General features: G+C 26.1%; 1 protein-coding gene across 3 annotated transcripts in view; it reads left to right on the top strand.

Moving 5' to 3' along the window:
• Positions 1-13,536, top strand: part of LOC107452571 (uncharacterized) — a 19,128-nt gene extending 5,592 nt beyond the window's left edge. For 2 of the 3 annotated variants that reach the window (XM_071177481.1, XM_071177483.1), the window contains 5 exons: positions 1,351-1,518; positions 4,319-4,405; positions 6,545-6,631; positions 10,103-10,167; positions 11,372-13,536. In XM_071177481.1, the coding sequence (XP_071033582.1) occupies positions 1,351-1,518; positions 4,319-4,405; positions 6,545-6,631; positions 10,103-10,167; positions 11,372-11,488 (524 nt within the window). In that variant the 3' untranslated portion in view covers positions 11,489-13,536. The remainder of the gene's footprint in view (positions 1-1,350; positions 1,519-4,318; positions 4,406-6,544; positions 6,632-10,102; positions 10,168-11,371) is intronic. The other variant, XM_071177482.1, reaches the window with a different exon arrangement.
• Positions 13,537-15,440: the final 1,904 nt, after the last annotated feature.

The raw sequence follows: 15,440 nt of genomic DNA, 5'->3' as shown, positions 1-15,440 counted from the left end.
CTAGTTCCGGTCCTTTAACGATTGCCGTCACTTTGCCTGAAATGCCATGCACTGGCCCTCATTCTGGCCCAGATTTCACTTTATTAACGGAACCGATACAGCAATGAAAAGCCCGCCGTAATGGCACTTTAGGTGAGCCGACATTGTCCCTTCACTAGCCCTAAAGTCGTGTGCTTGTTGGGTAATAAAATAAAGTAATTATTAATTTTAGAAATAGAAGGAGCCACTCAGTATTGAATATATTTAAAATTGTGCATAAATTGTTTTTATGGTGGCTAATATAATCAACAAAAAAGTTCTTTGTCAGAAATTATTTATTTTATTACTCATGTAAACTCTTTGAAAATAATTTTGCATTTTGTTAATGTATTCATGAAGAACTTACAACAATAGCAAGAAAAATTTTTTAATAGTGCTCATCCTACATCCCATTTATGATATTTTTTTAAAGTGTTAAAAAGGTGCTTATTTTGCATTGAAAAATTTGGCTATGTACCCTGAAAGAGAAAAGGTATATGCAGTTTTACAAATTCATATCATACTACTAAATTAATTAAAATTAAATTTGTGTAAATTACATTGAAAAATTTAATTTTAGCAAAGATTTATTGTTATATCTTGTGCAATTTCAATTGCATTCATTTATATGACATTAGTATGAAATTTAATATAGGTGGCAACTTTATAATTTTGTAAAAAAAAATTATTTTGAACTAGAAATATGTCTGAAAAATCCTTTAAAACAGTGTAAATTAACCAAGCTTGTTAACTAAACCTGTGAGTTGACTTGTAAAAATAATTCAAGAAATATTGCACACATGTATTTTATAAAGCATTTTAGAATTAAAAAGAATAAATAATTCAATAAGACTCTTTTACTTTTTTTTCAATAATAAGTTTTTCTCATTTTATAAAAATTGTTATCATAACCATATTACAATAATCTGTACTACTTTATGATTTTAGACTATTCAACTTTATTTGTTAATTTTAATTTTGATTTATTAATTACTTCAAAAATTTGGTTCAATTTAGTAGCATATTGTTAAGAAGTTTTAGTCTTTATTTGTTCTCTTCAGTAGTAGTTTTGTCTTTCTGAAACAATAATTAAGGAAAAAATATGAAAATAAGGCATGGCTTCTCATTAAACTGTCATGTCCTACTTGTAGTTTTCTACAATTTTTTATTTCTGTTTGTTTTTTTTATGTCAATTTTTCAATTTAAGTGGAACCTATACTTTTAACTTTAACTTATAACTTTTAACTTATTACTTGGAACTTTTAATATGATTGCTTTATGAATTAAGTCATATTAAATGAAAGTAAAGTCAAAAAAAAAATTTTTTTCTAGGTGTTAAGTTAGGAAAGTTAAAGTCTTCTCCTCAAGATACTTCAAAACTGGAAGCTTTATCAGATTTACAGAAGAAAATCAAAATAACTGCTGAAACATGTGGGGGAAAAATATATGAAGATGAATACAGCTCCAAGTCCCATATCCAGATGCCTGTTCACCAGAAGGGTCATTTTTTTTGTCCACTTTTTACCAATTAAAATAAATAAAAGTCTTTTCATTTTCAATCAATTTCCCTTTTTAATTCCCCCCTTTTTTTTTAGCATTTGTGACCTGTTAAAAAATAGTCTGCTGGGAAGATAATCCTCCGCTTCTTTATGATTTTTATAACACTTCCATTTTCTCTTCACTTTTAATTTGATTTCCACTATAATCTTTAAAAAAAAATATTGGATATCACGTAAACGAACTTCGGCATTTCACTACAGCATTAAAAAAATTCTGTATTTTTTCTCACTTCTCCCATAAAAAGATTATTGCCACCATGAATCACGCACTCAATTTCAAAGTGTACAAAAACTTTGCGGTTTGAAAAAGTTGCAGATTCAAAATGAAATAGTCACGACTAAAGCAGGATATTAAATTATTCTAAAGCGTGATTTCTAATTTTCAGATCGTAATAGTATTATATAAAAAATTAAATCCAAAATTTAAAAAACTATGTGATAATTCAAATCTGTTGAAAATGCGAATGACAAAATCAATTAAACAATAAAACCATTACAAGTCCAGTGCATCAAAAAATAATTCTACAAATGTACAATTCAAAATTTCCAGTATATGTTAATGTATCATTAAAAAACTATAAAAATCTGTAGATAATATTAACTAAATAACTGATAAAAATGTGATCGTAAATCCATGTGGAATATACAAAAGCATAATGTTTATACTGTAAACAAAAATCGTTCTAAATAATTTTATTTATATTCTTAAACATTAAGGGAGTTTATGACAAATTTTTTAGCATCTACTGCAAGAGGTGCTCAAAACTTTTCAAAATGCTTGGCACTTTACATCAAGGCTGCATGGGACATCTTCTTAAGCATACAGATGTCCCTTTTGAGAGTTCTGATACCCCCACTCAATAGCATTTAGAATTGATTCTCCTCTATAATATTTTTTAATCTTTTTGTATACTTGCTTTGCCATTTTACTTTGGCAACATTATTTTGAAGGGCCCAGTATTTATTTCCTTACTGGTTAATAAATTTTGCCAATTTTCTTTATGATGAATTATTTATAAATTCAATAAAAATTTTGAGATTGAAAAAGTGCTTTTAATTTTAAATATTCTAGATTTTTTAATTAATTAAATTTGTGATATTTGTTTGTAATTCTAATATTTTTTTAAATAGAATTCTACTTTTTAACTTAGTTCATCTATGAAAATTTCCTATTGTTTTGCTGAATATACATACTGATAAAAACATGTCCTGTTATAAAGCCATAAACATAAAATATTATAAATTGAAATATGGTTTGCATTTGTTATTTTTCATATTTTGGTTTTAAATGGAATCCTTAATTTTGTTGTCATTAATTGTTATTTAGGATCCATAATTTATGACAAAATTTAGTACTTGTTGTATGAATTCAGCTCAGCAAGTTTGAGAATTTGTTATATAAATATTTTTTTTTGATTATTATAATCAATAATATATAATTAAATGAATTTTTTAGTAATTAGTATAATTAATATTTTATCTAAAATCATTGTTGGTTTAATAAGTGAAAATATATTTTTACTTATGGAAGCAGTTTTAGAGATGCAAGGACATGAGGAAATTGTAAAGAACATTAAGGATAATATTACTTATATGTCAAAAGTTATTTGGGATGTAGTGTTTTTTAACTTGTGTAGTATACATACAGTTTATTATTCTAGGTTATTTGATTTTTAATTAAAAGACTTTAATGCATCATTATTTGTATTCCACATCAACAATCAAACACATATAAATACTTATAATTTTAGCTGTTTCTAAGCTTACTATGAGTTTTAAAATTCGTGATTTATTTTTGGTGTTTTTAAACAATGTCTATTTTATTCCAAATTAAGTTTACATTGAGATACTTCTGTAAAATCAATTATCAAACACTTTCATAAATATTCTTTTAATTTCGTCTGAGTTTCTACAAAATCTCCATTTTGCTTAACCAGGTTATTGGATCTGTGTTATCGAGTTTGTTACAATACTCTCATCTGATCTTCTTAGTGTTGGTTTGAAAAATCTGATAGGAATCTGAAGCTGATATAGAAAGAAAAATTTTTCATCCCTATGTTTATAGTCTAAAATCAATATTAATTTAAAATTATTAAACCACTCAGCTTACCAATTTCATGTTATGGAACAGGTCAAACTAATGTGTAAAAAAAAAGTGTAGTTAGTTAAATCAAAGGGAGCATAGGCATGCCAGTTTGGTTGCATTAACAGATGTAATCTTTAGCATTATCCCTATGTTGTCTTATAAGTTGTTGTCTATTAAGAGAATGTATAACTAGTACAGGGATGATTGTGCTCCTGAAAATATCCGGATATTTCGCTGACCGTGATCCAGAAGTTTCATTAAATCATCGATCACATTTATGTATAAAAATTCTTGTATATTTTATTTAAAAATATTCGAACTAGAATTTATACTTGGCATCTCTTCCATTTGTAAATATTTTTTCTGGTAGAATAATAAAAGGTATTAGAGATAAAAGTAAACTTATACATAATTATTCATTTAAATTATGCTGGATATAATTTATTTAGGATTTTATGTTGTAAAAACATCGATGATTTAAATTTATAAAGACATTAGTTTTTTGAAATGCGTCATAAATGATTTTACTCAAGAAATTTTCAGGATTTTTGAGTTGGACTCACAATCACCCCTGCCAGTAGCACAGAATCTAGTATTAAATAAAGGAATTGTTTTTCTGCTTTCAACAAATATTTCTTTTCTTTCAATTCATTAGACAATGCAAATTCCAACGATTCTATGAAAAATGCAAACAATTTTATTGAAAAAACACCTAAGCAGAGTTTGAAACTTGTAAAGAAAAGTAAGTAATTGTTGATTTTAGATTGAAAAGATAATGCAATTTGGTTTTTAATTGTTTATTTTTGTATCTTTTAGATATTCAAAATTTGTATATATGTGTGTCTATAGTTTCAAATTTAATTCATATCTAATTGATTTTTTCAGTGAATAAATAACAATTTTTTTAAAAAAAAAAGTTTAGAAAAAGTAACTTAAAATCATTTTCTTAAAATTTCAGTAACTTGAGTTTTCTAGTTATTAGAGTTCCAGATAATTGATCTTTTGCTGTTCTTGTCGATTTGTTTCAGAATTTTTAGGAATTAGTATAATATTACAAAGAAGAGAAAAACTTGATTAATTAAATTTTCCCATGATTTATTTTTTAAAAACGTGAAATGATATTTATTTACTATATTTCTTTTATTAATACATTGCAATACAATAAAGGCATGAAACAAAGAAAGCAAATTAAGTAAACTAGACCCTTTTGGATCTCGAGTTTCATGTCAGTAGCTTCAAAATTGAGTTTATATATTATGATAAATAGTACACACAGATGAAGGTATATACAAAAAAAAATGCAATTATAAAATTTAAAGTATATGGTTGGAAAGCAGAAATATTCAGTTTTAAGTCATATAATGTAATCTAATATTATAATTATATGTATTAAGTTATTGTAATTATATTATAATACAGTACAGAACCCGTTATCCGGAAATCAGAAAACCGGAACGAAATTCGATAAATTTTCGCACCATTTTTAAAAATAAAAATTTCCTCATAAGATTTTGGGATTTTTTTTCTTTTTTGAAAGATGTTTACCTTGCTATCATTTTGGAAATAATCATTAGTGTATTCCTTCATCGTTTTTTCTTCTTTTTAAGATTATCTCCAAAAAAACATTTTTTTTGTTGGCTTTAACAATAAACAAATGGCTTTTTGTAGCGATTCAGAAAACCGGAAAAATCAGCTATCCGGAATAGCGATGGTCCCGATCGTTCCGGATAATCGGTTCCCTACTGTATATATATTAAGATAATATATATATATATGTATTAAGATATTATAAATATACATTATGATATTATAATTATATTACTAATATTGAGTCATAAAAAATTTTTGTACATAAAATCTCAGCAGTGTAAAAAAAGATACAGGGTGTATGAAATTTCTATGCAACAAAATCTTTATTAAATTTAATAAACGTAAATTTTGCTGTTTAAGCTATTTGCGTTTTGAATTTTAGCAGGATGTAAATCAAAGCTTTTTGGCGATGAATACTGTAAACTTTTACAAAAAATAATCTTGCTAGGCATGGCTATGAAATAAATTTTGTTAGGACTTCTCATTCTAGCCGTGACTTTTTTTCTTTCTTTTTTTGTTACAAGCGTTTGGTTTTTTTTGAAAAAACGAGTGAAATAATGAAGGTTTTGCATTTGTGTTTTTGAAAAGTGAATGAAATAATATAAGATAAAATCAAATTTTATGCGATGAAAATTAGTTATTTCAAAAATTTAAATCGATCTTTTTTGTACAGTTTGTTAAAAGTGATTTTAACCCAACTAACAGTTTTGTTAATGGGATTAAAATCAATATTCTTATATTATTTTAATCAATTTAAAGAATGAGAGGTATTTTAATTTTTTTGTTTGTTTAATGTTTGTTTTGTTTATGCAAAATATTTAAACCTGATATTGGCTTTTAGTTAAAAATTATTTTAGTCATGAAATCATTTTAGAAATTATCATCATAAAGTTAGTTTAGAACTCTTGAATTAAATGTGATTCAAGAGTTCATGACCACGCTTGATGTAACAACATTTTGTAAAAACTTATAGTAAATCCCTTCAACTACGGACTATACTTATTCTATTAAAAAAATTTAATTTATTAGATATTTTACTTATTATAATGATTCTTTTGAATAGTAATTTTTATTTAAATTTAATTTCTGTTTAATTGTAATTTATAATTTGAAAATAATAAATGGATCTAAAGTTTTAATTTCTTTTACTTTTTTCTCCTTGAGTTTTTCTAACAACGCTTAGAAAAAGTATAACTGCTTTAAGATTAACATCTTTATACATACTTATGTTTTGATAATTTACGAATTTAAAATTGCACTTTACACTAATTTTTTTGAAATTTTTAATAAGATGATGTCCTACTCAAAGAGTCTAGCAAAGCAGCCAAAAATTCGCTTGAAAGAACGCCAAAGAAAAGCTTGAAGTATATAAAGAAAAGTAAGTGTTTATTAATTTATTAAAGTAAATTATGCTATAAATTTATTCTGCTGATATTGCTACTTTTACTATTGAGTAAAATCTCAAAATAATATTTTTTTCTGTGAATGTAACAGCTAATTTTATGTATAAGAAATATTTTTAAAAAATCAGATCGCCATATTTCTTGAATAGGTTGTATACATGGGAATGTTAGTTTTAAAAAGTAACAAGTAAAAAATACAAGTACAGTGTGCAAAAAAAGATATCACCCTGAATAACTTTCGTTCTAATATTGGGACTTGCCATGTACTAAGTGTCAATCTTAATGGTTTTTTAGGTGGTAACTTCAAATATGCTAATTAATTCGTGTTAATTATTAAAGTTACGACATCAGACGCAAAAACTAACTTTCTCTGAATAAACATATATACATATATTTGCATATTTGGATTCCTGACCTTCAAAATAGGGGATGTAGACTAACTTCAAAAAAATTGGGGTGCTAGACCAATTCTATGAGTTCTGCGGTTTTCTTTAGATAAAGATAATTTGCAAATAGCATTTTGATATTTTTATAATATCTGAAATGGATTTTCCTAAATTCACCATAAAATGTTGTTCAACAGTTAGGATCATCAAATATTGCTACTGTAATTTCTTTGCTTTATTCTTTTTATTACAAACTTATTTTGTGATTCTTACCATCATTACATACATATCGCTTGTGGGCTGCAACAGCGGTACAACTCAAAAAATCTTGTTTTGAGATAAGTGGGTTTAAAGTTTTCATTGCTGAGGAAAATGCTTTAGTTTGCTTACACTTACACTTCAAGTTGAATTATGAACTGTGCTAGTATTACTGCTGAAAGAATGTTTATTTTCATATTTATACCTGTTCTTAGTCCAAAACGCATGTTTTTTTAGTTATGCCACTATTGCAGCCCATGAGTGATATATCTAATATAATAGTCTCCAGGTTCCTTTTAAATAAAATTTGTAAGGTCCTTAAGAAACTGCAATAGTGGCAGCAAAACTAAGAAGATAAATGTATTTTATTACGTTTACATTCTCCACAGCATTAAATAATTAATAATGTAACTTCAGATAATTGGTCACAAAATCTTGAGTTTTGAAGTTAAAGATAACTTCCTTATTTCAATATAGGTAGCATGGTTTTTTAACTGATTTAAAGACCGCATTAATCCTGTTGAAATAATAATTTACAGACGTTTGCTTCTTTCAGCACAAGATTCTGATCAAAATGATAATCAAGAACGATCCAAATGTAACACTTAATGGTAAAAACTAAATTGACTTCAAAAAATATGAAGAAAATAATCGCCCATTCTTAAAACTTGCATGACGTAAACGAAGAAAAAAGGTGATATGGAACGGAAATGTGAATTTTCCAAGGAGAAAATATAGTTAAAAGTGGAAAAGCCACAGTACCCCAAGAGTGAAATAGAAAAAAGGTAACTAGAAAACCCGCAATGGCCGGGAAAGGCAAATCAGGGCAGCATGCATTCCCACATGCCATGGAAAGATGGTGCAAAAAAGATGCTTTTTTTTATTCGGGGTTTGCAAAACGTGCTTTATCTTCTATATTTTAAAAGGAAATTTTTTCTTTGCTATATCGATTATCGTTCTAAATTACAAGAAATGCATATTTTCTCTGCAATATTTATCAGAAGCCAGTTATTTTATCATGATTATGTAAAGTTTTTGAATTTTATTGATTTTATGTTTATAAATTAAGAACTTTAAACGATAGTAAAAAAATTATTATTGCACAGATCCTAATTATGAATTATTTTTTTCGAAAATGATTACTAGATGTATTTTTTTGAGTGCTTGAAATGTGCTTATTTTTTGTTTTAAAATCTGGCTAAGAACCCTGATTGAAATTAAATTTATCCCGAGATGCAAAGAATGTGCAGCAATAGATTTATCACATTCTTGAAAAGGGACTTATCTACCATGTTCCTTTAATCTAAATTTTAAAACCCGTCTGGTTTATACAATATAGCCATGGTTGCACTGGAAAGGAATTGATTCTCTGTTTCACTCTCGGCTGCCACTATTTCTCTAGTTTTTTTTTCACTTTAATTTACCATTTTTGTTGACAACCATAATTTTTTTTCTCCCCAAATTACAAATTTTTTTAATTTTAATAATTTAGTTTTCTTTATTCACATCTGCCGAGTTTTAAATCCGGTGCCTATTATTGAGTGCTCCAAACATTTGCTTCGAACGTTGCAATCTCCAGGGCTCATTAGACGTTAATGACTCGTGACTGGAATTTTTTAATGCTCAAGACAGGTCGATTTTTATTTACATTTTAAATTTTTTGAAGAAATTGAAATTTTTATATTCCCACTGTTATAGAGTAACAAATAGAACTTTATCATCATGGACTGAAAGTTAGGCTACAAAAAAGTTTAAAGCAGGTTGAATAAGTTTATTTTTTGATTTCCTTTTGGATGGAGATGTATAAAAAAAAAAAAAAAAATTTATTTAAGTTTGTATTTCTGTATTGTCAAAAATGTAATTTAATTTTGTCTCTTAACTTAAAATTTCAATTTTATGCTCCGAATATTTAAACTTTAAATTAATGATGTTATTGACTAACACTTAAAATGAGCATTCTATTATTTTTTCTTGTAAGAGTCAGATGCAAGTATTATAATTTTGTGGGAAAATGGTGTACATTTATTTTGGATATGTGATTAGTTATTCAGCTCCTGTTTAAATGTATTATTAATATAAAGCTTACTGTGGCTACAGACTGTCAGCATTAGAAATTTACCATCTTGTAGAAGTTAGCTCTTATTCCAGTTCTATTAGAGCTGTTTAGTTCCTTTAATATGAGACTTGCTTTAGAAGTTATTGTGGTTTAGATTTTACTGTTAAAGGAAGTTTGAATGGGTTTTATACTTCACATATGTATTACTAGTGTGTACATGTTTTCACTGGTTCATTTACATGTCTCCTATTAGATTTTTTTTTTTTAAATTTTAATAAAATAAATTTAAATTAAAATACAGAGGATGCTATTTAGTGACAAAAACAAACCAAAATATGAAATCAAACAGCTGACCATACATTAATTGCTGGTTTAGTAAGCACAGATAGTTATTTAATGTTTTTCCCAATCAAATTTAGTTGTCTTGGACCACTAAAATGTTACTGGGAAGCTTTAATTTTCAACCTATGTTTGTATATAGCTATATTTGTATAAAACTTAATTTACAAACAAAACTATAGTCCTATCGAATCATTTTTGAAAATAATGTTTTCCATTTTATTAAATAATTATGAGTTTAATCATATCAGATTTAAGTAAATCTGTTTTGGTTTTTACAGAGTGTAAATATCTCTCACTTTTATGTTATTTCTTGTTTTTATCCTTCTATTTTTTCTTTCAATTGTCTTTTTAAATTATGCAAAAAATTTTATACATTATTCTTAACACAATATGTATTTATTTAGACAGTACTCCCTCTCCAAATATAAGTGCTCTTCAAGAGTTGCAGGAAAACATCAGTTTTGAAGAAGTGAGCCTTTTACTTTTTTCTATATCAATGTCAATTAAGTGTTTCCTTTTGACCTATTTATTGAATAAATATTTCTTTCTGATACAGTAACAATAAAAATAAAATAAAACAGTTTTTCTGAATTAAAAATAAACCTTATCACCTGTCTTTTTATCCAAACAGTTCATAAATAACTAAGGCATTAAGAGTGTCTGGTCATTATAATTATAAAAACACTTCCAAATACATATATGACCACATAAATGTACTGGAAAAAAAAACTAAATAAACATTTTTAAAGTTAGTAATGTCTCAAAATTTCTAAAAATTTTAACTTGAAGTTGTAAATTTCAAATTTTAGAAATTCTAAAATTATTCATAAATTATTTAGGAAACTCATTTTCTTTTTTTTATTAGTTTTAGAGAATATTATTAAAACTAAATGCTCAGTCTCTCTTTTTTTAAAGTTAAATAACTAAGCTAAACTATTAAGCATGCGTTATCACTAATGCTTTTAATTCCCTTGAAAATTAAGGAACAGAGCAAGAGCCATGTACAGGCTTAAAAAAAATGACAATACTTGTTAGAATGTTTCGGGCTGAGGTTTATGGTTTTTATCCTTCATTTCAGTGATTATTTCTAAATTTTCCATTCTTCCCATACTGTTGTAAGATTCTGCTAACACACTTGATTGAAACTGATTCAAATAGTTGGCTATATATTGTTAATTTTTACCATTTCCTTGTAAGTCATTAACTCGAAGTTTTATTGATTTTGGAATATCATGTAAACGCCCCATTTTTAAACAAATTCTAAACGTAAAATACACAAAAAGTCTTTTTTAAGATAATCGTCTGCAATGAATCTAAACTTAATGAGCTTTTTTTTTTTTTTTTTTTTTAGCAGTTTTTCTATAAAAATATTAAAAACAGATATGGTATTATATTCCAATTATTTAAATCAAATATTCTTATATTTTGAGATTTAATAATAATATTTCAAATAATTATTTTTTTTTTTTAGAAAGGAGCAAATTTTAAGCTTGTGTCGCAGTATGATAGAAAATTAGTTCCTAAAAAAATATCACCCGCATATATGCCTTATATAATATTTAAAAAATAAAGTGTTTTCTTTTCACCGGATGAAAAAAAATGGATTACTCTTATATTTTGAATCAGAGTCGTAGTATAAATACCTATTACATAAATAAATATTTATATTCTAGGGAAATTCTGGACAAAAAAGGTATAACCTGCGTAGCCGGACGAATTCTCCAGTATCACCCTTCTTTGCACAACAAGCTTTAGCTGGTGTTAAATTAAGTTTTGGAAACAGATTGTGAAAATGTATTTCACTTAAAAGATTTTTTATAGCATTTCCTGTTAAAAAGTAATGTGAATTTTTAGTTACAAAATTTTTTCTTTTTTCATAAAACTTGTGGAAAACAAGTGCTATCATTAAGCTCTTTTATTTGTATTAAATTTAAGTTAAAAAAGTATAAAAATTTGTTACTCTATCTATACTTTTAAAATGCGCGGTTTCTCTGTAAAAAAATATATATATACTATTTTAATTGTGTTTTATTAATGGAATATAACACTTACAACTATATATGTGTGTATGTTCAGGGGTCTGTCCAGGCCGAATTTACTACCGTTTAGCGGTAGTTTCACAAATTCAACTTTAGGAAAAACGGTAGCTTCACAAATTCAATTTTAGGAAAAACGGTAGTTTCACAAAATACTTTTTCTTAAAATTTTATTTTTGTATCCCTTAAGAAACGATAAATCCATATTTTTACCATATTTTTGTGTAGATTTTTAAATATGATTTTTAATTTTTCACAAATTATGTCTAAATTTTCACAAAATAGGTACCTCTAAGAAAAACCTAGACAGACCCCTGATGTTATATCTGTTGTGTTGCACTCTTATATTATTAGACCTTAATATATTATTTACAAAATTAAATTATCAGTTATTTAAAGTTTCTCTATCTATCTTATATATATAATTTTTGCTTTTGTAAATTAACATGATTTTACCCAAATATAATTTTAGTTATCTTTTGTATGTCTGGTAGCAGAACTGATTGAGCATAAAATATTTGGTTTAGTTTGAGGGCTCACAGAGAAAATAAACCTATATCAGGGTTGCCACAGGCCACTAAAATGCAACTATTTTTGGCATGAGACGACTATGGCAACTTTTTTTTGCCTGAAAAGGCTATAAAAAAAAAGCGACTATTTTAGGAAAAGGAGACTATTGGAAGACTTTTCTGTGCTCCTAGCAATGTTTTTTCAGCATAAATTGGGTTCAAAGTCTGCAGCCCACGATAGCTTTTGAACACACAACTTTTTTTTCTTAAAAAGTAAACAATTTTAAATTGCCAATTTCAGCCTTCACTTTTTAATTCGTTTAATCTGCAGATTCCATTGCAAATATTTCGTTTCCCGGTCTCCTTTTCCATGGTTATTGCTTTGAAATTCTGCACGATTTTTAAAAAAACAAATTTTAATACATTATGATATGTGAATTTCAAATTTGAGTAATCACTTTTCACAATATATATGTGAGTGTATATATATTTCCTAGATAAATTATTAATAAAAGGGAAAATTGTGCTAGAAGATTAACGTTTATAAAAAAATTATCATTTGCCACCAACTTGACTAAATGGATCATGGTATTCGACAATTAAGTCATTAACAAAATTTTAGTCATAGTTTTGATGAATCTTTGTTCTTATTTAGGCAACTATTTTCATGCTTTAGGTTACTAAAAGCAACTATTTCGTCCATTTTTTTCCTGTGGCAACACTGCTATATTTATTTATCTCTAAAATCTAAATATGTGATTGTTACTGCCTTTGTAAATTGACATGGTTTCGTGCATATGTAATTTTAGCCATTAATTGTATGTCTGGTATTGGAAAAAAATATTTTGCAGCTTGCATATTTAACACTTTGCTTACAGCTGGTACGACTGATGGTCCAAAATAATAGATGTTTCGAATGCCTTAAGCAAAAGGTTAATAATATAAATTTGCATTGCTTTTTAACTTTGAGTTTGCTTATTATCTTTTCCCTTCTCACTTCAACTGATGCAAACTAAATCTCTTGCACTGACTTTTTATTTTTTTCGACTTATATATAAGTATATATAAACACAATACAGCTATTATTTATAATTTATTGTACTAATTGAAATTTGATTAAATGGCAAACTATCATTTATTTTAGAACTATATAGAACCCTGACATAATGTATTTCTACAATGAACTTTTTCTATGAATTATAATCAGAATTGATTGTATTTTATGTAATATAAAAAACATTTCGAAATCAACTTTTTGTTACATTTAAAGAAACTATTTTTATTTTTGAAAAACGTAAGGTCTAATAAAGTTGTTGAGAAAATGTTCTTCAGATAAAATCTATCAAAAGTGATAATTTTGGCAAAAAAAAAATTTCTCTTTGTAACTCTAATTGTAATTTTCTAAATTTGCTTTAGAACATCCTATTTGTTCAACATCTGTATTTATTTTTATCATCTGAGTTTATTTATTCATTTAATTATTTTGTACATTGTAATGATAATTAGTCGATGCTAGTTATTAATACTTAGGAAATCTGGTTTAAATTACTTTATTTTGTTATGTCTATTTAAAATTGTCACTCACTATTCATTTATTTAAAAATATTTTGAACTTGTTTAAATTTTTATGTATTAATACAGATTCAATAATTTATTTCATATTTATTGCTATTTACTTCAAAATGAATAATGCAATGAATGCATTAATTTAAATAATTATAACTTTATATAAATTTTTACTATATCTTGACTTATATCATTTGCCCTTTTAATAAATGTTTCATAACTTCAACTTTTGTATCATTTCATAACTATTTTATATGAAGTTAAATATATTTAATTTCACTTATCTAAAGAGCTTTTGCTTGTATAGCAGATAAAAATAAGAGTTTTTAGCTCAATTTTTCTTTTCACATTAATTTATTTTCTTACATAATTGAGCACAATATTCTTTATCTGCTTGTTCACAGTTGAGATTATTGAAGTTGTTTTTCTTTCTTATGAAATAATGTACATTGCAACTGAAGCCTAATCAAGTATTTTTGTCGAAGAAGTTGCTAACAATGTGATAACTGCAATCGAAAGTTTCTAAAACACAAATATATAATTTCATAACCTAGATAAACTTATTAGAGACAATTAAATAAACCCATTTTTAAGTTAACCATGAGCATCATCAAATACTTGAACTGGAGGAAGTAATTTTACAGTGTGCAACCTGCTTTAAAAATTAAATACATTCAACATTTTGCATACAAAATAAATTTAATGTAATTAAATTTCGAATTGGATATAACGTTTCGTTGACGCTTTTTTTAGAAATTAAATGTAAAAAAATAGTATTATTTGTGAGCAACTATTTGAGAAGCTTCTACTTCAAGTCAACATATTCATGTGATCATGTAAAAAAAATATATGGAGAAGAGAATTCACTAAATATTTACTAACATTTCTATATCTAAAATAATTACTTACATTTGTCAGCTTACATGTATCACTGAATCAGGTATCTGATTTTTCCAAATTACTCGATTCTAATTGAGATCTGAATCATTTGATTTGAATAGTGACTGAAATTATTTAAAATCATTGATCCAAATTACTGATCTGAATTTTTTGATTCGAGAAGTGCTCCAAAACACATGACTTGAAATACTTAATTCAAATCAGGGATCGTGTGATTCAAATCACTGATCTGAATCACCTAATTCAAATAGTTATCCGAACCGCATGATTCGAATCATTGGTGATGAAGGGGACCCTATTGTGAGGAATAATTGTTTTAGAAGACAATAAAATGATGTTAAGGCATATAAACACTCCTGAAAAATGTTTTTAAAAAAATTAAGTAAATTTTAATAGATAAATCATTTTTATCAATTTCATCATCAATTATTGGAATCAATAAGCGATTTGAATCACCAAAGCGATTGAAATCGCTTTTATGATTCGTTTTGCCCAACTCTCATATTCACGTGCTTTCGTCGTAAATACACATGGTATTTTTATTAATCTTTTTTCACTTATTGCTGCAAATTTTTACAATTTTTAAAATCTTTTTTTTCTTCTATTTTTTGATGCGATGATAACTTGCAAAGTGCAAAAGAGGAAGAACATGTTATTTTGTTCAATATATATTCTATATATTTTGTAGCAAAAATTTATGCGATAAAAAAAATGTTTCTCTTTAATGTTAT

The sequence above is a fragment of the Parasteatoda tepidariorum genome, chromosome 2 (genome assembly GCF_043381705.1).
Source record: "Parasteatoda tepidariorum isolate YZ-2023 chromosome 2, CAS_Ptep_4.0, whole genome shotgun sequence".
Lineage (NCBI taxonomy): Eukaryota > Metazoa > Arthropoda > Arachnida > Araneae > Theridiidae > Parasteatoda > Parasteatoda tepidariorum.
The sequence above is the reverse complement of the archived record's forward strand: the minus strand, read 5'-3'. Positions and strand labels throughout refer to the sequence as shown.